This window comes from Salmo salar, chromosome ssa19 (genome assembly GCF_905237065.1).
Source record: "Salmo salar chromosome ssa19, Ssal_v3.1, whole genome shotgun sequence".
Classification (NCBI taxonomy): Eukaryota; Metazoa; Chordata; class Actinopteri; order Salmoniformes; family Salmonidae; genus Salmo; species Salmo salar.
In genome coordinates this window covers 7741502-7764944 of record NC_059460.1, presented here as the reverse complement: position 1 = coordinate 7764944, position 23443 = coordinate 7741502, and the positions used below count along the sequence as shown (strand labels likewise).

At 43.7% G+C, this 23443-nt stretch overlaps 2 protein-coding genes across 6 annotated transcripts; both read left to right on the top strand.

The window, feature by feature from the left end:
- LOC106578372 (neutral cholesterol ester hydrolase 1) lies at nucleotides 1-5843 on the top strand. Of its 5 annotated transcripts, XM_014157092.2 has the most exons (7): nucleotides 1-261; nucleotides 884-1023; nucleotides 3000-3225; nucleotides 3315-3384; nucleotides 3534-3705; nucleotides 3791-3930; nucleotides 3999-5843. In XM_014157092.2, the coding sequence occupies exons 2-7, from the start codon at nucleotides 886-888 to the stop codon at nucleotides 4474-4476; spliced, it is 1224 nt and encodes a 407-aa protein (XP_014012567.1). In that variant the 5' UTR covers nucleotides 1-261; nucleotides 884-885; the 3' UTR covers nucleotides 4477-5843. The 5 variants fall into 5 exon arrangements, with proteins under 5 accessions (XP_014012567.1, XP_014012566.1, XP_014012569.1 ...); XM_014157091.2 differs by lacking the exon at nucleotides 1-261 and having other exon boundaries at nucleotides 732-1023; XM_014157094.2 differs by lacking the exon at nucleotides 1-261 and having other exon boundaries at nucleotides 756-1036.
- Nucleotides 5844-9398: 3555 nt separating this feature from the next.
- On the top strand, nucleotides 9399-22261 carry LOC106578371 (tumor necrosis factor ligand superfamily member 10). The gene is made up of 6 exons (XM_014157090.2): nucleotides 9399-10115; nucleotides 11505-11645; nucleotides 13382-13427; nucleotides 14706-14822; nucleotides 20309-20553; nucleotides 20715-22261. Exons 1-6 carry the CDS (start codon nucleotides 9999-10001, stop codon nucleotides 20922-20924), a joined length of 876 nt encoding a protein of 291 aa, XP_014012565.1. The 5' UTR covers nucleotides 9399-9998; the 3' UTR covers nucleotides 20925-22261.
- The last annotated feature ends 1182 nt before the right edge of the window (nucleotides 22262-23443 follow it).

Genomic DNA, 23443 nt, shown 5'->3' with positions numbered 1-23443 from the left:
GACAGTAAGTAGTGTGAAGATAGGCAGAAACTACTTCTACAATAGAAATCCCCGATAACACTTGTAGGCGATGTCATGGCTACGTTGGCTAGTTAAGCTCATGCGTAGAAACACGTCGACGGTTGTAATGGTCGTCTCTGTCGAAATGCGAACGTCAAATCAAGGCATTCCTTAAGGTTGTTTTTGACGAAAACGTGTCCGTTTGCGATGTGGCGTCTCTGGGTTTACTGGGTTTAGAAACTCTGTGCCTTCATGCTACGGGTGAGTAGACGATCAAGCCCAGCACTGACTGTCAACCCTTATTAATGACATATATCTACTTTGTGGTTGTCCCTTCAAATGTATTAAATTATTCCTGACGAAACATTTGTCAAGTTCTCCCATCTTGTTGTAGTTGAGTCTGAATAGTTTGACTAGTATAAACTACAGTTCCCATGAGCGCTACGCGTCTCTTTACGCAACCCTGAGGATTTCCTTATCAGATTTTACGTAATGCAGCTAACTTTCGAAAGCAAAAGCCGGGAGCAAACTTCAAAATAAAAGCCATCTCAGACTGAAATCCACAACATCTAGGCCTATTTTGAACTGTATAATATTGATAACAGATGCTCTTGTATCTGATTTTATATTTTAGGCCTACTGGACTCTAATGGTCTTGTTGAACAAAAATATTTGGCATCCAATAATAATTTTAATCATAACAGGACTTTTATTCTGACACCACTATTAATCCTCATTCTTGTCTACGTTTCTCGCTTACCCCCAATGTTAAACCGACCTCTACCAACCACAGGGATACAGAAAAAAACGAGTCACCGTGAATTCAATTCACATCTCTTTTATCGGGTGAATGTGCCCGGGTGACAGTTCGTTCTCCCCGCAGTTATGAGGCTCCGCTGGTCCGGGGGCGTGCTGCTGTCGGTGGCGGCTGCCTACTACGTCTATACTCCGTTACCGAGTACGGTGAGCGAGCCCTGGAAGCTCATTCTGCTGGACGCGCTGTTCCGGAGCTTCATACATGCGGTAGGACTGACTGGTAATGACTTGAGAATAGAACGTATTAGTTAAGTTAAGGCAGGTGTTTTGCTGTAAATAGTATTGAATACTAGAATTAGTCGGTTCATGACATTAGTGCAGTGACCCGGTTAGCCTATGGGTCCCATCAGGTCATACAGCCCACAGGACAGTCAAATAACCTATAGTACCTTGACAGTCCATTAAGGGCACCAGTCAGGGGCTTCATGCACCCTAAAAATCTGTGGGGGCACAAAGTATGTGAGGGGTGTGGTCTCGGGAATACATTTGAGAATTGTGCATTTTTCAAACACCTGAAAAATGCTTTCCCTTGCAATCGAGAGACATAATAAATAAGCATAATTCTATGTAAAAAATCAGTCTATTTCTATATATTTTTTTAAATTTTACCCCATTTTTCTCCTCAATTTAGTTAAGACCTTGTCTCATCGCTGCAACTCCCCAACAGTCTTGGGAGAGGCGACGGTCGAGACATGCGTCCTCTGAAACATGACCCGCCAAGCCACGCTGCTTCTTAACACACTGCTCGCTTAATCCAGAAGTCAGCCGCACCAATGTGTCGGAGGAAACAAAGTTCGACCCTAACCCAAGCGGCGCTGGGCCAATTGTGCACCGCTCTATGGGGTCCCAGGCTGTAGTGGTGAACCCCAGGCTGTAGTGGCACCTTAGCACTGCACTGTGCCACTTGGGAGGCCAATACAACTATATTTCTGCATATCTAAGCACACCTCTTGAGCTGTCTGTATCGTGCTGACTAGTGGTTCTTTTTTTAAACAAGCTAAATATGCTTCTCTGCTAATATCTGGGTCTTATTCAGTACATTTAGTTATTGCTTGCTTTTCTAAAGTCTATCAACCTTGCCAGCAGGCATGCCAGCTAAGATAGATGGACAAGCTAGCTACTCTAACTTGATTGATAGCCTGAAATGGCTTCTTGGTAGCTAGTTATGAGGTTGGGAGATTGGGAACCTATCTGGGCTAGTTAAACCCAGCTTCATATAATTGCTAAGTGGCTAGTAGTGTTACAGAGAAAAAAATAAATACAAATGATATATATCAACAGGACAAATCTGAGGGGGCCCGTACCCCTGTGCACCCTATGGGCATGTCGCCTCTGGTAATAGTGTTTTGGGTTGGAGAGTAGTAGCATGACATTAATAGGCCTTTACTTGAACAGACTGTCTGAACTTTGAACCTCTATCATTGGCCAGCTACAATAAGGACAAGTACACACAGGCCTTGTGTGGCGATAAGTTCAGTATACTGCATTATTTTCCAGAAAGTAGGCTGGCCCTTTTTGAAGTCACATAGGTTGATTCATCGATCTCTTTTTATCTATACATCTCTCTTACAAAAACTCCCGCCGTGCCTAACATCATTATTAATCTTTAGTTACCATATCTGATCTCAGGGATGGCTAACCCTGAAAATCCTCAGTTAGGTAAAACTGCTTTTAGTTTCTTTGCAGTCCATGTATAGAACAGATTGTTCTATACATGTTGTGGAATGTGGTTGTTTTTCTTGAGTATTTGTAATAAAAATAAAAAAAATCGTTGTGTTATTTTTTTGAGAAAATTGTGTATATGTAGGGCTCCTTGCTCCCTTGCAAAAGAGACCTTGGTCTCAATAGTGACTCCATTCAAATAAATAAATAATGAAAATTGTCGCAGTGCTCACTGGCCTTGTGCAAAAGTGGTCAACAACAGTGAGGATCTGATGAAATAGAGAGTGAGGAGTGGCTGAGAGTCATCAACACGCCTTAACCTGTGTCGACCTAACCTCCCTCTAACCTGAACTACCAGTCCAAACACCTACCTAGTTTATTAGTAATACTGTAGAAGATGACTCACACTGAGACCTGCAGTACCAGTCCCCACACCCTATACAGTATATCTGGATGGCTGGTTGTAGTTTATACATCCCGTCACAGATATTAAACTGATCGTGTGTGTGTGTGTGTTCCAGGGTGATGCGGCGCAAGCTCTTGGGGTGTGTCACAGTGTCCATATGTTGAACTCTGTGGTGTCTCGGTTGGAGGTGATTGAGCCATGGTCTAGTCCTACTGTAAGTGTCACTGACTCCGCCTTGGGGGGCGTGCCCGCACGAGTGTTCCAGCCAGTTGGAGGAGGAGCCAAGCTCAGGAGGGGAGTGCTTTACTTCCATGGTGGGGGATGGGCCCTTGGCAGCGGACGTAAGTGTGTGTGTGCGCGCTAGAGTGTCTTTTTAAACTTTCCATATGTGTTTATGCACAAAATGTTCTGCATTTGTATGTATGTGTAGGAATGAGATCTTATGACCTGCTGTGTAGGAGGATGGCTGAAGAGCTGGATACAGTCGTTGTGTCGGTTGAGTGAGTATCAGAACCACTAATACTTTAAAAACATATATCTACATAAATCATATGGGAACCGAACTGGCAACCGGAAGGCTACCATTGTGCCCATGAGCATGGCACTTATACTAACTTAACTTATGGTGTGTTAATTGTTGTTACCATAGTTACCGCTTGGCCCCTGATGCAGTGTTTCCAGACCAGTACCATGATGCTCTAGCAGCGTCCAGGGCCTTCCTGTCCCCAGAGGTCTTGCAGCGCTATGGGGTCAACCCAGCCAGGGTGGGGGTGTCTGGAGACAGCTCTGGGGGGAACCTCGCTGCAGCCGTGGCCCAGCGGGTACACGCACGTAAACGTACACGCATGCACACACACTCACACACATAAACAGTCACACACTATCACATTCTTTTTCTGGCCACAGATTTCTGCAGATGACAGTATGAGTGTGAAGTTCAGTATCCAGGCGTTGATCTACCCAGTCCTCCAGGCTCTAGACCTGAACACCCCGTCCTACCAACAGAACCACAACGTACCCATCCTGCACCGACACCTTATGGCCAGGTACAGCACACACACACACACACACACACACACACACACCTGTTACTAACCTTCCTCTCGCTCTCTAGGTTCTGGCTGATTTACCTGGGGGCTGATCCCTCTCTCCTCCCTCATCTCCTCTCCTCCCCCTCCTCCCTCCTTCATCCCTCCATCCCCCCTTCCATCCGTTCTCATCTCAACTGGACCTCCCTGCTCGCGGCCAAACACCAAAAGCATTACCGGCCCGTTGGCATGGAGACTGGGTCGCGAGAGGTCACGGGGATAGTGCCGGGGTTGGTGGATGTTCGAGCGGCGCCGTTGCTTGCAGAACAGGGGATTCTGGGTAGAACGCCGCGAGCGTACGTGATGACGTGTGAGTTTGACGTTCTGAGGGACGATGGGTTGATGTACGCCAGGAGACTACAGGACGCGGGCGTCACGGTTACCAGTGTTCACTATGACGACGGTTTCCACGGCTGCATGGTATTCTCCTTTTGGCCGTTTTGGTCCTCCGTTGGCCAGAGGAGTCTGGACAACTACATCCAGTGGCTAGACCACAACCTCTAGAACAGCCATACTCAACAGGTGGACCGCGGTCTGGAATCGGACCCAGAAGAGGGTCGATACGGACAGTGTGTTTTAAAATCTATTTTTTAAGAAATCTATCAGGCTTTTAACTTACTGCTGTTGAGTAGTTATCATGGGCAGGGGACTCGACCCCAAGGGGGCCCCCCATGGATTTTGTTGAATCACTCAGGTATCATATGAACACACATAAGACATGGCAAAATGTGTAGAATTGCAGGAAATGTGCTTTAAACTGCAACAGTTTTTTTCGCCCCATGTCAAAATGTGTGGAATTGCAGAAGATTTGCTTTAAAACGGCCACGTTTTTTTCTCCTCCAGCAGAAGGGGTGTGAATTGTTTGAACAGTTTGGAGTTACATGCGTTGCGAAGGGCGGGTTCATTACTACGCCGACAGATGACAATACCCATCCGGACCTTTGCCACTTAGGAAATTTGTGTGACCAGACCATCTCAAATAGTAGTCAAGACCACCACAGAACCCTATGGAACCCAAGTTATGTTGAGAATCAAAACTATAGGATCACAACCTAGAGCCCAATAGGAGCACCACTAGGACTAAAACGTCCAGGCAACCAGACAACCACACCTCCCATGCCTCTTTCCTTTTGACTACCTAGCTGATCCTGTGGTTGTTCAATGTAAAGACAGTGAACTGTCAGCTGTCTATGGAAACTGATTTAAAGCTTTGAAAGCTAACAGTCTGATACACTGAACGACTGACCAACATACACAGCTGTGTGGAATCTCTGGGTTGTGCAATAATATGTAGTATTTATTTATTTGACCATTCCAAGCTTAGAGAAGCAGGCAGAAGAGAGCCAAAAACAGACCTCACCACATGTTTTAACTACAGCCCCTGAGGAATTGTTTTAGCAGGGTATAGGACCACTAAGAGAGAATCTGACACGGCATGAGACTAGACAGGCTGAAAATGATATTTTTTTTTTAAATGTATTTTAGAAATTAAGTAACTCACTGGGCAAAAATGGTTGAATCAACATTTTTTCCACTTTAAAAAAATCTGTGATGGAAAACTGATTGGATTTGCAAAAAGTCATTAACCTAAGGGAATTTTGTCATTTTTTTCACCCAACTTTTGACCTAAATCCAATGACATAGTGAAATTGTTTGTTGAATTCACGTTATTGACAACTCAACCAAATGTAAATCAAAACTAGACGTTGAAATGACGTCTGTGCCCTGTGGGGAGATATGTTATGTGCAGAGAGAGAGAACATTGACCATAGAACGTGTGTTTTTAGTATAAGGAATATTGTCTGTTCTAAATGCGTCAAAGGATCAGGTGTTTGTGTTATGTGAAGATATAAAGCCATGTCAACCAGGAATTCCAAGTATTCCAAATTGGCTTCTTTTCTTTTAGAAAGATCTGTCCTCCTTTCTCACACAATGTACATAGCTGTTGGTTTGGCGTATTATGTTGATGTGTTTTCCTTTTGCCTGATATTTGTTGACCACTAGGACATTTCAATGTACTTTAGGCCTGGCCAAAGTCATGCATTTAGACATATGGCTCTGGGCCTGGCTATTAACCCTGGGTGTAATACCACTACTAGACAGATGGTGACACTGTTGTGCTCTACAGATTAGAAAACCACTTCCAAGACTCAATCAACTGACTGTAAACTGGTAGGGAACAAAGGCCTCTGTGTGAGTTTCAAAACTGTGAACAGTTTTATATTATCACTTAAGAGAATTTAAACTAATGAATATATGTACATAAAACATATATTTATCTGATGTTGAGTCTAAATGGATCTGAAGTTTCAGTGGTGTGTATTGGTTCAGCTAACTTCCTGTTCTGAGCACAGTATTGTAATATACTTACAGGTGAAAAATGTTTTTATTTGATTTAACTAGGCAAGTCAGTTAAGAACAAATGCTGATTTACAATGACGGTCTACCCCAGCCAAACCCTAACGACACTGGGCCAATTGTGTGATGCTCTATGGGACTCCCAATCACGGCCGGATGTGATACAGCCTGGATTCGAACCAGGGACTGTAGTGACGCCTCTTGCACTGAGATGCAGTGCCTTAAACTGCTGCGCCACTCAGGAGGTGAAAAAATGTTCTTCCTGTTAAAAATAATAATTTGTGTGTGTGTGTGTGTGTGCGCTGTTCCAGTTTAAAGAATGCAGTTTGAACCTCCAGGGTGTTTTGAAGCTGAGTGGCACGTCTCTTTATTGCTACAGGGTAAAATCTCTCTCACACACACACACACACACACACACACACACACACACACACACACACACACAGAGAGAGAGACAGATGCATACATACATACATACATACATACATACATACATACATACATACATACATACATACAGTGCACACATACACATGCACACACACACACACTAGCACGCCAGCTATGTGAGTGTGTGAATTGAATGGTAGCAGAAGATTTTAGACAGGAGATGGCGTCCCAAATTGAGAATAGGGGAACCTGTTCTAATGTTGTATCTTTCACGCTCTCCCTTCGCATTCTCTTTCTCGATTTCTGCCTTCCTCTCTTTCCTGCTCTCCGTCTCTACCTCCTGTCTCTTTTCTTTCTCACACCCTGAAGAGGAAGAGAGTAACCTGACCCATCAGATGATCACATGACCTGTCACATGACAGTAGAAGGTGAACAGGTACAGTACATGCTCGATCAACACATCTGAGTGTGTGCGCAATTGACTGCATGTTAGTGTGTTTGTGTGTGTCCCTGACCTTGTTTGGGGAGTTAGTCTCTGTGCCCTGGGAAGTAACCTGTTAATCACTTGCTGCTGGATGATTATTTCAAAAGAAAACAAAACCTACAGAATGAAAATGGAGAGGATGTGAAAAAAGAAGTGTGGGAGTCGATGGGGTAATGTGAGAGGAGAATGTTATCACTGAGAGTAAAGGTTACATTGTTCACTGCTTCCTGACAGGGAGAATGAGGGAGAGAGATGGAGGGGGGAGTAGGGGAGGAAGAAGTAGGGAAAGGGAAAGGGAGAGAGAGAGAGTTTGTGCTTCAGGGCAGTGTGCTAAAGACCAACATAAAGACAGTCTGTATCTAGCCCCGTTTATACCTGGTTCTAACATGCATCCTTTGTCTTGGGCTCCTGAGTGGCGCAGCGTTCTAAGGCAATGCATCTCAGTGCTAGAGGGATCATTACAGACACCCTGGTTTGAATCCAGGCTGTATTCCAACTGGCTGTGATTGGGAGTCTCATAGGGCGGCGCACAATTAGCCCAGTGTCGTCTGGATTTGGCTGGTGTAGGCCGTTATTGTAAATAAGAATTTGTTCTTAACTGACTTGCCTAGTTAAATTAAAAAAATATGATTTCCAAATTCTGATTGTGCCCACATTTTCAGACAGGTGTAGATGATTAAAAGATGCATTGTGATCAGATTTTTTTGACCACCTCCAGAGGTAGTCAGGCACGCATTGTGCCTAGACATCTTACTAATGTAGACAGATCTGGAAAGTGAAATCAAAGTGACAACAATTTTGGCCCCCCTAAAACCCTATCTTTCTTTTTTTACATCCGTTATTAGACAGTGGCAACAATGATTATGAACATGGTCTTTTGCCTGCAATGCAGTGAAGAAAATGATATGACAACAATAACGTCTAATGTAACTGGCCCCTCTAACAGTACAACTGGCCCCAGCTTGGCCCCCCCCCCAGTTGAAATGGTCTAGAACCGCCACTGGCTGGGGCTTCCGTGTATGCCAATTATTCAATGGATATTCTTAAAAAAAATATGAATGTATTTATTTTAAGACAATTACTGATGCAATAAGTGAACGGTGCTACCTGTCAATGATTTTAGAGGCTGGTATAATGCTATTTTAAATGGTTTGACCATCCAGATATGTTTACACTTGATTGAGGAGGTGGTCAGGACGAGCTGATCACAATCAAATCAGTGTGTCCTTTAATTATTTACACCTTTCTAAAAATGTGGGCACAATGAGGATGTGGACCAGATCATGACAAAGGGCGCATGTTAGCACCAGGTAGAAAAGGGGCTTCTGATATTGTATCTCTTTCTCTCCCCCCCCCCCACGTTGTAGGTTGGTTCTGACTGATTGACTGACTAATTCCTGAAGTGAAATGAGGCATTGAGTTAGCAGCTCCCACTACAATGGTGCTAGTTACACACACACACAGTCATAGAGTCACACAGTCAGTAGATCAACTTTAGTTGGGGCTTTTCCTGGCGTCAGAAAAAATAAACGATGCCAAAAACAGAACTCTGGAAAACCCAACATTTCCTCATTGGCCATTGGTCGGTTCTCTGATTCCCAATCTTCCAATTGGCCCATTCTATTGTCTCCCGCCTCCCACCCCCCTGTTGTGTGCGTGTGCCAGATATTACTGCAATGGTCATGGATGCATTGTTTAGGTGTGTGTGTGTGTGTGTGTGTGTGTGTGTGTTACAGCCGTGTGTTTGACTGAATTGTTTAGCTGGGAGAGAGTTCTGAGGTCATGTCGACACCAAGGTCTAGAGAGAGAGAGAGAGAGAGAGAGAGAGTTGGGAAAGAAGCAGAAAATAGAGAGCGGGGGAGTAGAGTAGTAGTATTATTATTAGTAGGAGTATTAGTAGTACAGTATTATTATTATTATTATTGGTAGTACTGTATTATTATTATTATTATTATTATGTGGTAGTAGTAGCATTAGTAGTTGAGTATTTTTAGAGGACAAAGTTGGGAAAGAACTGAACAATTGGAGAAGGGGAGGGATTTGGGGAGTAAAAAAGTGATTGTGTGTAACATCATAGATGGAGTGTCTCCTGTCCAGCCACTCTCAGCAGGGATAATTATGATGACTCTATCACTCAGACCTCCCCAAGTCCCCGAAACAGAGCTGGCTGGGAGAGGACAGACACACACACACACACACACATTTCAACTGGAACTAATAAGAACAAGGAACTGACTGAACCCCCCCCACACTCAGAATACCAAGTGAAACCGAATAAGTCCGAGACTCTCAGGGGGACACGCATGCACGGAGCACAGATTGAGGCCAGATGTTTACAATACAGAAACTGAGAAACAAGATCCATTTATAAACCGAACAGAATAATCCTGTTTTTCGTTTGGAATAGAACGATGGAATAATATAAACATGTATTATTGCCACGTAGCTATATGCAATGCCTACAGTGGTTGAATAGAAGGGCAGATGTGTAGGCCTATAGCGTTAGGCCTAAATCTCTGTGATCAACAACAGATAGTCTATAGCAGACTGACTTCCGAGCCTAATAATAACTGCGTATCAGTGTTGGTTCAGCTTTAGCCAGAACTGAAATCTTCTCCATGACTCAAGTTATGTTTTTGTTCTTCACCGTGGCCTTGCCTGCTCCTCCCTCTCTCTTTCCCTCTACCTCTCTTTCTGTGCGGGAGGAAGGGGGGCAGACGTTATAGTTACTCTCTCCTCCGCTTTTGTTCTGAAACCGGAGAGTAGCAGAGCAGGGCGCGAGGCGGTGGTCGGTATGGCGGGAGGCTCGAGCGGCTTCACATTTCTCGGGGTTCTGCTGCTCGCGGCCATTCTGCTGCAGACCGTGGCCGTTACCGTCACCGTGCTCTACTTCACTAACGTCCTCAACACGGTAAGAACCAGGGAAGAAGGAGGGGTAGTATACAGACACTTACTATTGAAGTATATGAGGTTGCTTCATGTAGCTTGGAGTTTGCACTTTTGGGACTATTCCATTGGCCCCATTGTTTCGGGCAAACAAAGGCTGTAGGCCAACGTTGAAAGCATTTTAAATGTATTTGACCCATGTTTGGTTTGATACGGGTTGTTTGTGCTTATGCGATGTTGTCTTGCGCAGTGCGCATACAGTTGGAGAAAGTAGGTTTTCTCCAATAAAGGTTTTGCAGGAAAGCGTGTTGTCTTGCAAGTTAATTACCTGAATTGTTTGTTTAATGTTAAAAAATTGTTTTTTTTATTGTGTTATTGGCTGTACGTTTGTGAATGTGTAACTCTGTGTCGCACAGCTTTGCTTTATCTTGGCCAGGTCGCAGTTGTAAATTAGAACTTGTTCTCAACTGGCCTACCTGGTTAAATAAAGGTGGAAAAATAATAATATTGTAATAAAAAATGCCTATGTGTGCACTGCAGAGAACGCTCAGTGCATTCTGTAAAATAAAGAGTGTTTGTGTGTTGTGCTGGGATAGAAGGAAGTTCTGTGTAGAGAACTGTGCAAAAGGCTGCCTGCAAGAACTAAAACTCAGACTATTGATATGCCAATTTTCCAGCTTTATTGTTTGCTTATTGTTTCACCTTATTTTTGCAGGGAATGTTTTAGTGCGTTCTCAAGTGCATTGTTCAAGTGCAAGTGAAACTGTAAATGATTGACTTTTGTGTTACCTTCTGTGTTATCCTCTCCTGCAGCTGTGCTCTATTTTTATGACATGCTTTACCTTCTCTTTCTCTCTGCCTTGTTGGAAATGGACCTGAAAGGAAGCATTTCACTGTTAGTCTACACCTGTTGTTTATGAAGCATGTGACAAATTAAGTTTGATTTGATTGTACTTTAGTAACCTGGATTATTTCCATAATGATTGAGCAACAATGCTGACTCTCCCTCTCTGCTTCCCTATAATCCCCCCCTCTCTCCCTCCCTATACTCCCCCCTCTCTCCCTCCCCCTAGCACTCCCCCAGCTCTCTCTCCTCTGTCCCTCTCTAGTTCTCTCTGTCAGTCTCTCAGTGATTTTCATCAGTGTTTATGGATGCTAATCATTACCAACCTGTATACAGTAGGAAACTGAAACCTAAAATACATATACAGAGGAATGTTACTTATAAAGACTTTAGACAGTCACTCCATTTGAACATGGCATTATTAGTTTCATTACAGTGTAAAAGGGAGGCCCTGAGGTAAACTACAGTTTGTTTCTCAACTCCGGTCCCCCAAGTACCCCCAACAACAATACACATTGTGTTATGTAGGAGGTGTGTATTATTGAAATTAAATGTGTGTGTGTTATTCAGGTGAAGGAGACATTTGCAAGGAGCAGTGTGTCTTGTCTGACACGGTCTGACCTCAGAGGGGGGTACGTGCGCTCCCCGACCGAGGGGAGAGGAGACCCCTGCTGGCAGGTCACACAGCAACTACACACCCTCATAGAGAAGGTAACACACACACACACACATACATACATACACACACACACACACACATACATACATACATACATACATACATACATACATACATACATATCCTCATCGAGTAGGTATCTGCCTCGCACAGGGCCCAAGTCTTCCAGGAGGGCTCCCAAGTGGTGCAGCGGTCTAAGGCACTGCATCTCAGTACTAGAGGTGTCTCTACAGATCCTGGTTCAATTCCAGGCTGTATCACAACCGGCCCATAGGGTGCCGCGCAATTGGCCCAGCGTCGTTAGGGTTTGGCCGTCATTATAAATAAGAATTTGTTCTTAACTGACTTGCCTAGCTAAATAAAATAAAAAGGACAGAGGTGCTCCCTATGGAATTGACCATTAACCACAGATTTAGGATCAGATTATTCTCCCTTAATCCTAATTTTAAAGGTCCAATGCAACCCTTTTTATATCAATATCAAATCATTTCTGGGTAACAAGTAAGTAAAAGTTTATGTACTATTACAGAGGTTTTCATAAAAATGGTGAAAAAGAAACAAAAATAGCTTTTTAACAAAAACTATTTCTCAAGGAAGAATTTTACTAAGACTGCCTGGGAGGGGAGAACTGGCTGTTATTGGCAAAGAGGTTTGGAACTCTCATTGTTATTGGTCTGTTAACTAATTTACCGCCTAGTAATGTCACCAAGCTAGCCAAAACTCCACCCATGCAAAATATGCTGATTACAAAGTCCTGTGTACACTGGACAACATGTAAATTGTTGGTCCCATGTTTCATGAGTTTAAATAAAAAATCCCAGAAATTTTGTGAACAAATTTTATTAGTGAGCATTTCTACTTTTCCAAGATTATCCATCCAGCTCACAGGGGTGGCATATCAACAAGCTGATTAAATGGCATGATTATTACACAGGTGAACCTTGTGCTGGGGACAATAAAAGGCCACTTTAAAATGTGCAGTTTTGTAACACAACACTGATGGCTCAAGTTTTGAGGGAGTGTGCAATTGGCATGCTGACTGCAGGAATGTCCAACAGAGCTGTTTCCACATCATTTTGTTACTTTCTCTACCATAAGCTACCTCCAATGTAATAAAGCCTTTTTGTGGGGAAAAACTAATTCTGGTTGGCTGGACCTGGCTCCCCAGTGGTTGGGCCTATGCCCTCCCAGGCCCACCCATGGCTGCACCCATGCCCAGTCACGTGAAATCCATAGATTAGGGCCTAATGCATTTATTTAAATTGACAGATTTTCTTATATGAACTGTAACTCAGTAAAATCTTTGAAATTGTCACATGTTGTGTTTATATTTTTGTTCAGTATAGATTGTATTTTCTACCACGATCTATCAGGTAATAACACTGATCATTTTTCACACTTTTACAGTGTTAGTTTCATCAGCTGTTGTACAATATGCTACAAAACACAGGAAAAAACAAAATTTTGACTGCACTGGGCCTTTAACCATTAGGGGGGGAAATGCAAAACTGACCTAAGATCAGCAACTTCACTCCCCTCAGCAGAGTTTGACATACAATGGGGTCTTTATGGTGCAGTCTGGGATGGGATCCGCTGTGGTTTAATCAGCACTGGAATGTACTCACCTGGCCAGAGACACACAAAGACTCCATACACACACACACAGTTTGTGCAATACTGTTTTGTGCTTTTATTTGAAATGTGTAAAACAAATTGCCTCTATCTTATCCTTATCTCTCTCTCTTTGTCTCTCTCTGTCTCTCTCCAGTCTCTGTTTCAGCGATATCAGAGGGAGATCTCCTCAGCAGTTAGAGGTGAGATACTTTTGGTCATGAAGTGTAAGTGGTCACCTGCTTGTCGAACATCTCAATTCAAAATTTATGGGGATTAATATGGAGTTGGTCCCCCCTTTGCTGCTACAACAGCCTCCACTCGTCTGTGAAAGCTTTCCACTAGATGTTGGAACATTACTGCGGAGATTTGCTTCCATTCAGCCACAAGAGCATTAGTGAGGTCGGGCACTGATGTTGGGCGATTAGACCTGGCTCGGAGTCAGCGTTCCAATTCATCCCAAAGGTGTTCGATGGGGTTGAGGTCAGGGCTCTGTGCAGGCCAGTCAAGTTCTTCCACACCGATCTCGACAAACCATTTCTGTATGTACAGGGAAAGGGCCGTCCCCAAACTGTTGCCACAAAGTTGGAAGCACAGAATCGTATAGAATGTCATTGTATGCTGTAGCGTTAAGATTTCCGTTCACTGGAACTAAGAGGTCAATCCCGAACCATGAAAAACAGCCTCAAACTTTACAGTTGGCACTATGCATTAGGGCAGGTAATGTTCCCCTGGCATCCGCCAAACCAAGATTTGTCCGTCGGAGTGCCTGATGATGAAGTGTGATTCATCACTCCAGAGAACACGTTTCCACTGCTCCAGAGTCCAATGGCCGCGAGCTTTACACCACTCCAGTTGACGCTTGGCATTGCGCATGGTGATCTTGGGCTTGTGTGCAGCTGCTCGGCCATGGAAACAAATTTCATGAAGTTCCCAAAGAACAGTTATTGTGCTGACGTTACTTCCAGAGGCAGTTTGGAACTTGTAGTGAGTGTTGCAACCGAGGACAGACGATGTTTACGCGCTACGCGCTTCAGCACTCGCCGGTCCCGTTCTGTGAGCTTGTGTGGCCTACCACTTTGCAGCTGAGCTGTTGTTGCTCCTAGACGTTTCCACTTACCATAACAGCACTTACAGTTGACCGGGGAAGCTTTAACGGGGCAGAAATTTGACGAACTGACTTGTTCATTATACTGCCAATGTTTGTCTATGGAGAGTGCATGGCTGTGTGCTCGATTTTATACACCTGTCAGCAACGGGTGTGGCTGAAATAGCTGAATCCACTAATCTGAAGGGGTGTCCTCATACTTTTGTGTATATATAGTGTAAGTACCTGTCTGACCTATAGAACTAAGTCATACAACTTTAGCAAAACAGCAGCTTGTTCCCTGTGTCTATTTTACAAGTTCTATGCTGTTATCACTGACTGATGACCACACTTACTGATGACAACTAACTGATGTTCTGTCTCTCTCTGTCAGACGAGATGTCCAGGGTGTTGCCCTCACTGGCAATGGAGGACCAGGCTTCTTCTCGCCCCAAAGTTGCCGCCCACGTCACTGGCAGCTTCGCTCCCAAAGCAGCGAGGGAGGGAGGAGGTGAGACATGTTTTAGTTTACACCCTTCATACTCTGCAATTACAATAGAGACACTGTGTGTGGGTGTGTGTGTATAACCCTTTGAAGACTGATGATGAGTGTTAGATGAATGCAGGTTAGACTCTGGGGGCATGTGGCTCACACCTGTGTGTGCTATGTTCTTCAGGTGTGTGTGTGTTCACCACAGTGAGGGGAGAGCTTCGAAGTGATTATAAAAACTCTGGAAAAAAAGAAACGTCCTCTCACTGTCAACTGCGTTTATTTTCAGCAAACTTAAAACCTGTTAGGGACAGACGTTCCGCTAGCGGAACGCCTCACCAATATCCAATGGTATAGAGTGGCACGAATTACAAATACCTCAAAAATGCAAAACCTTCAATTTCTCAAACATATGACTATTTTACACCATTTTAAAGACAAGACTCTCCTTTATCTAACCACATTGTCCGATTTCAAAAAGGCTTTACAACGAAAGCAAAACATTAGATTATGTCAGGAGAGTACCCTCCCAAAAATAATCACACAGCCATTTTCAAAGCAAGCATATATGTCACAAAAACCAAAACCACAGCTAAATGCAGCACTAACCTTTGATCTTCATCAGATGACACTCCTAGGACATTATGTTATACAATACATGCATGTTTTGTTCAATCAAGTTCATATTTATATAAAAAACCAGCTTTTTACATTAGCATGTGATGTTCAGAACTAGCATACCCCCCGCAAACTTCCGGTGAATTTACTAAATTACTCACGATAAACGTTCACAAAAAACATAACAATTATTTTAAGAATTATAGATACAGAACTCCTTTATGCAATCGCGGTGTCAGATTTTAAAATAGCTTTTCGTGAAAGCACATTTTGCAATATTCTGAGTACATAGCCCGGCCATCACGGCTAGCTAATTTGACACCCACCAAGTTTGGCCCTCACCAAACTTAGATTTACTATAAGAAAAATTGGATTACCTTTGCTGTTCTTCGTCAGAATGCACTCCCAGGACTTCTACAACAAATGTTGTTTTCGTTCGAAATAATCCATAGTTATATCCAAATAGTTCCGTTTTGTTCGTGCGTTCAAGTCACTATCCGAAGGGTGACGTGCCGGCGCATTTCGTGACAATTTTTTTTCCAAATATTCCATTACCGTACTTCGAAGCATGTCAAACACTGTTTAAAAGACATTTTTATGCAATTTTTCTCGTAAAAAAGCGATAATATTCCAACCGGGCGACGTTGTGTTCATTCAAACACTGAAAGAAAAAAATGGAGTCGTCTCGTGCACGCGCGCCTCAGTGTCATTGTTCTCAGAAGGACCACTCACAAAAACCCCTGCTGTTTTTTTCCCAGAGACTGGAGAGCTCTCATTCCACTTTCTGGCGCCTTCCTAGAGCCAATGGAAGCCTTAGAAAATGTCACGTTACAGCAGAGATGCTGTATTTTTGATAGAGATGCCCTAGAAGGAGAACAAATTGTCAGACAGGGCACTTCCTGTATAGAATCTTCTCAGGTTTTGGCCTGCCATATGAGTTCTGTTATACTCACAGACACCATTCAAACAGTTTTAGAAACTTTAGTGTTTTCTATCCAAAACTACTAATTATATGCATATTCTAGTTTCTGGGCAGGAGTAGTAACCAGATTAAATCGGGTACGTTTTTTATTCGGCCGTGAAAATACTGCCCCCTATCCCAAACAGGTTAACATGCGTAAATATTTGTATGAACATAAGATTCAACAACTGAGACAAACTGAACAAGTTCCACAGACGTGACTAACAGAAATGGAATAATGTGTCCCTGAACAAAGGGGGGGTCAAAATCAAAAGTAACTGTCAATATCTGGTGTGGTCACCAGCTGCATTAAATACTGCAGTGCATCTCCTCCTCATGGACTGCACCAGATTTGCCAGTTCTTGCTGTGAGATGTTACCCCACTCCTCCACCATGGCACCTGCAAGTTCCCGGACATTTCTGGGGGGAATGGCCCTCACTCTCTGATCCAACAGGTCCCAGACGTGCTCAATGGGATTGAGATCCGGGCTCTTCGCTGGGCATGGCAGAACACTGACATTCCTGTCTTGCAGGAAATCACGCACAGAACGAGCAATATGGCTGGTGGCATTGTCATGCTGGAGGGTCATGTCAGAATGAGCCTGCAGGAAGGGTACCACACCTGTAACGCACAGCGTTGAGATTGCCTGCAATGACAACAAGCTCAGTCCGATGATGCTGTGACACACCGCCCCAGACCTTGACGGACCCTCCACCTTCATATCGATCCCGTTCCAGAGTACAGGCCTCGGTGTAACGTTCATTCCTTCGACGATAAACGCGAATCCAACCATCACCCCTGGTGAAACAAAACTGCGACTCGTCAGTGAAGAGCACTTTTTGCCAGTCCTGTCTGGTCCAGCAATGGTGGGTTTGTGCCCATAGGCGACGTTGTTACCGGTGATGTCTGGTGAGGACCTGCCTTACAACAGGCCTACAAGCCCTCAGTCCAGCCTCTCTCAGCCTATTGCGGACAGTCTGAGCACTGATGGAGGGATTGTGCGTTTCTGGTGTAACTTGGGAAGTTGTTGTTGCCATCCTGTACCTGTCCCGCAGGTGTGATGTTCGGATGTACCGATCCTGTGCAGGTGTTGTTACACGTGGTCTGCCACTGCGAGGACAATCAGCTGTCCGTCCTGTCTCCCTGTAGCACAATCTTAGGCGTCTCACAGTACAGACATTGCAATTTATTGCCCTGGCCACATCTGCAGTCCTCATGCCTCCTTGCAGCATGCCTAAGGCACGTTCACGCAGATGAGTAGGGACCCTGGGCATCTTTCTTTTGGTGTTTTTCAGAGTCAGTAGAAAGGCCTTTTTAGTGTCCTAAGTTTTCATAACTGTGACCTTAATTGCCTACCGTCTGAAAGCTGTTAGTGTCTTAACAACCGTTCCACAGGTGCATGTTCATTAAATGTTTATGGTTCATTGAACAAGCATGGGAAACAGTGTTTAAACCCTTTACAATGAAAATCTGTGAAGTTATTTGGATTTTTACGAGTTCTGAAAAAGGGCTGTTTCTTTTTTTGCTGAGTTTATATCACTACAGTAACTGGTAATATATGCAGTATATCTGTCCCATGTGAGCTCTATGGCATCTTAGAGGAGCACACTTTCCATAATACAGTAGGTATTTAGGGGATTGAGGCAACATATGTCCGCAGACTGTTCAATTCTTAACCTATTCTATTCTGTCTTAAGACCCAGCCCTGTCTACTGTAGGCAAGAGAGTTTATTGTCTTCTCAGGAAATCAGCCTTCTCTGTGTTGCTCTTGACACCCCCATTCTGTCGCACACGTCTGTGAAGCAGAGGTTCTGTTGTGATAACATCCTGTAGCTCTGATATCTGATTAGATGTTAACTTTACAGTAATGCTATTGGTTAACAACTCAGCTTTTGAATCCAAACAATCAGATGTTATAAAGGAGTCTCTGATTCATTGACTCTTTCTCTTTGTTCCTGATCTGCTCTGGTGAGATAGACTCTCGTGCTTTCTTTCTCCACCCCAGGGACTCTTGGGGCATGGCCTTTCAGGTTATGACTTCTCTCTCTTTCCATGGAATCTTTGTATCCCTCTCTCTGATCATGCCCAGATTAATAATGCCTTGTAACTTAACCTGTTATGGCTAGGGGGCAGTATTTTCACGGCCGGATAAAAAACGTACCCGATTTAATCTGATTATTACTCCTGCCCAGAAACTAGAATATGCATATAATTATTGGCTTTGGATAGAAAACACCCTAACGTTTCTAAAACTGTTTGAATGGTGTCTGTGAGTATAACAGAACTCATATGGCAGGCAAAAACCTGAGAAGATTCCATACAGGAAGTGACCTGTCTGACAAGTTCTTGTTCATCTTGGCTCTTTTTATTGAAGACTGAGGATCTTTGCTGTAACGTGACACTTCCTATGGCTCCCATAGGCTCTCAGAACCCAGGAAAAAGCTGAATGATATCGAGGCAGCCTCTGGCTGAAACACATTATCGCCTTTGGTAAGTGGCCGATCAGAGGACAATGGGCTTAGGCGCGTGCACGAGTCGACCCCATGCTTTATTTTCTTTCGTCTTTTTACCTAAACGCAGATTCCCGGTCGGAATATTATCGCTTTTTTACGAGAATAATGGCATAAAAATTGATTTTAAACAGCGGTTGACATGCTTCGAAGTACGGTAATGGAATATTTAGAATTTTTTTGTCACGAAATGCGTCGTGCTCGTCACCCTTCTTTACCATTCGGATAGTGTCTTCAACGCACGAACAAAACGCCGCTATTTGGATATAACAATGGATTATTTGGGACCAAACCAACATTTGTTATTGAAGTAGAAGTCCTGGGAGTGCATTCTGACGAAGAACACCAAAGGTAGTAACATTTTTCTTATAGTAAATCTGACTTTGGTGAGTGCTAAACTTGCTGGGTGTCTAAATAGCTAGCCCTGTGATGCTGGGCTATCTACTGAGAATATTGCAAAATGTGCTTTCACCGAAAAGCTATTTTAAAACCGGACATAGCGAGTGCATAGAGGAGTTCTGTATCTATAATTCTTAAAATAATTGTTATGTTTTTTGTGAACGTTTATCGTGAGTAATTTAGTAAATTCACCGGAAGTTTGCGGGGGGTATGCTAGTTCTGAACGTCACATGCTAATGTAAAAAGCTGGTTTTTGATATAAATATGAACTTGATTGAACAAAACATGCATGTATTGTATAACATAATGTCCTAGGGGTGTCATCTGATGAAGATCATCAAAGGTTAGTGCTGCATTTAGCTGTGGTTTGGATTTATGTGACTTTATATGCTAGCTTGAAAAATGGGTGTCAGATTATTTCTGGCTCGGTACTCTGCTGACATAATCTAATGTTTTGCTTTCGTTGTAAAGCCTTTTTGAAATCGGACAGTGTGGTTAGATAAAGGAGAGTCTTGTCTTTAAAATGGTGTAAAATAGTCATATGTTTGAAAAATTGAAGTTTTTGTATTTTTGAGGAATTTGTAATTCGCGCCACGCCCATCATTGGCTATTGGAGCAGGTGTTCCGCTAGCGTAACGTCTAGATGTAAGAGGTTAAGTTTATGCCTTGTATGTGAGTTCATTCATTACAAAGTTATGAAATATCTGCCTTTGATAATATCAACTCTCAAACCTTTCTTGATAAACCATTTCTGTAACTCAACAATATCCTGTTTACCCATTGCTAAATCATCTTTATGGAGTCAGATAAATATTTTAATGCTTTGATCATATTAATTGCATAGTCTTATGGGTCGCATGTGAGGTATGCATATATATTTATATATCAAATATTACTTCACTAAAGCTGTTCTATATTATTCTTAACCGATTCTATTCTGTCTAAATACCCAGCCCTGTCTAACCCCTGACCCTTGACCCTGCCTACTAATGCCTGTCTCCTTCCTGTCTGGCCACAGGTTCTCCCGGGCGGCGTGTGCAGGGGCAGAAGATCTCGTGGTGGGAGGGGCATAAAGGGCTGGCATTCCTTCAGGACGTTCGATTGATTGATGGGGAGCTGGTGGTGCCTTGCCCAGGACTCTACTATATCTATGCCCAGACCTACTTCAGACACACCCACCCTGGGGGAGAGGAGGGGGAGGAAGAGGTGGAAGAGGAGAGGGAGCAGAGGGGGAGGCCTATGTTGCAGTATGTTTATAAGAAAGTGAGTTCACAGGGCCAGGGTCATGCTCAGGGGGCTTGTAGACATGAAACAAAAAAATGGTTTGAAATTAAGGTGCCATCTGAACTTGTCCTATACGTTTTTCCAGTTTCAACAGTTATATCTTACTGTATAGTGGTGGTGCTGTGTGCCCCCTCTTCCAGGTGTCTTCCTATCCGGTACCCATCCTGCTGATGAAGACCAGCCGTACCTCCTGCTGGTCCCGGGACTCCCAGTTCTCTCTGCACTCCGCCCACCAGGGAGGGCTGTTCCCATTGGCCACCGGGGACCGCCTCCTCGTCACCGTTAGCAACGCCTCTGCCATCGACATGGATGAGAGGAGCAGCTTTTTCGGGGCTGTCCTGGTCAGCTAGTGGTCAGAGGTTCGTCTATATGGTGGCTTGGATAGTTTGGGGCTAACGGACACCAGCATACTCACTGTTTGGGAGCCATATGTGTGCGTGTACTGACAGAGAGATCATTCTGAGAGCTGTGTGTGTGAGTATGTGTGTTTGTATGCATGCATGGGTGTGTGTGCATGGGTGTACAGATGTACAGATGTACAAAGCTTTATGCTCTGTGACTGCTAGGCTGGACATGCGAGGAGGCGTGAGCAGAGCTGGTGTGGTTATCCTATTATCTTCCACCCTGGTGCCGATGGCCTAGCCTTCCCTCATGGCTCATCCAATTAGCTGTGTCCGGAGCCAGCAGGTCTGTGCTGATTAGATGAAAAGCAGATGAGTGGCTTGAGGTCGGGGGCCAATGTCTCCTTTAGAACTTCAGGACAACTGACCGACAATGAATCAGTGATGGGATGATTGTGGATAACTGTCTTACTGCTATTTTCATACTAAAAGGATGAGTGTCTCTTTTTTCCAGTTTTTGTTTTACTCTCAGAGATGGTTTTAATGTCAAATTTGAATGTAGGGTGTTTTTGTGTTGTGAGTCTGTTTATAACTGTAAATACATTGAATGTATGTTGCTTGATTGTAGACTTTTACATTCTTAACACAAACCTAAGCTCTCACCTGAGCAACACTGCCTGCAACCACATGTTCAATTCAGCACTTTTTCACTTTTTTCAGTTTAAATGTTTCAGGCCATGACCCAGGAGGCCCTACTGTAGCCCAGGCCCACCGTCGCTATTGGAACCAGTGCTAGGACATGGGTAATGTTGAGGACTTTACTAAAATATTTCTTGATTCTCCCACCGACAGACAGAGGGTGGAATGATATAGATGTATCTGTAGATACAAACAGACAAGTATGCCGTGAGAGAGAGGGGTCTGGACAGGGTTGTCAGTTTAGCCGCTTCAATAGAGGAGAATTATCTGCAGATGTTTTTGGGGAAGAATTGTTTACACAGCCCATACAATCATGACTCCAGATAGTGTTTGTGTGGGCTGTGGAGGCGACGGTTACCATGGACACTCACACTAAATCATTCATCAATATGAATCAGACTCATGCACGAGTCCAACTGCTCTCATGTTCATGTAGAATTAGCCTGGTTGCCGTCTATTTTCAGCTATTTCATTCCACTTCTTGTACTCTGTAATTTGCCAAAGAGGGGCATACTCTTTTGGTAAATGACATGTGTGGCAAGTAGTGGAATGCTAGCTAAAACGACTAGTACTCTGACTAATGTAGAACGGAATCTGTCTGTAAGTAAGTGTGTGTGTGTACAATAAAGACACTGTCCAAATGAAAAGGATGCACTCTAATCATTTCTCAACACCAGTAGGCCACCATAGCTGCAGGTAGTCTAGCGTTTAAGAGCGTTGGGCCAGAATCCCAGAGCCAACTAGGTGAAAAATCTGTCGACATGCCCTTGAGCAAGGTACTTAATCCTAATTGCTTCTGGAAATTGCTCTGGAAAAGAATGTCTGCTAAATGGTGGAAAAGTTGTTTTTTTTTGTTTAAAATCTGGTACTATATAGTATTAGGCTACCATAGCTGTATAGTAGTCACAGTTGAAAGCATTCAGAGGTGAGTCTTTCAGTACCAGTCTAGCACAACAAAACAGCTGGGTCAAGGCTGTCTGTTATGGGTGGACATTACATCATGTACCTCCTGGTAACAAGCTTATGAGCTGCTGCCACCATGTGGGTTGTGCAGGTAGTGTCTATCACTAAACATCGCAAACTGGTGTTGATACTGAAGACTGCAGCTGACTCAACAGAACCAGAGGGTCATACCAAAGATATTTATGGCACGTTCACATGCTAGTCAGAACTAGGAAACTCTGAAATGTCCAACTTGCTAACTGGTTGTAGATATAGTTGAAAACTTAATTACCAACATGCTTAAAGGCTTTGTTTCCCTGACAGGTGATTCTGGATACCAAAAGCCAGTTTTGATATTGAGAGATACTGGTGCGGCTCAGTCTGTAATTCTCTTGAGTGTTCTGCCCTGGTCAGAAGAGTCTTATTGTGGCTCTAGTGTATTATTGAGGGGGATCGAAATGGGTTGTGTGCCTGTTCCGTTACATACTGTCCATTTCACTTCTGATCAAGTGAGTGGATGTTTCAGAATCGGTGTACAGTCCGAGCTTCCTGTGAATGGGGTTGCTCTAGTCATGGGTAACGATCTAGCAGGAGGCAAAGTTGTGCCCGTGTTAGAAGTGCTAGACAAGCCTGATGCTCAGTCAAGTGCTGATGTTTTGGGAACTACGTTTCCCGAAGCATTTCCAGCGTGTGCCATTACGCGTGCGCAGTATTCGGTACCACGGTAGACTTAGCTGACTCTGTACTTGCACCTATGTTGAATGGGGAAGATATTCAGTGTTCTACTCCTGTGTTCCCAGTGAGTTCTGATCATGATGATGGAAATAAAGACAAGACAATGGCTTCCTCGGTGGACTGTTTACGGTTGCCAGTTACTCGGGAGGAGC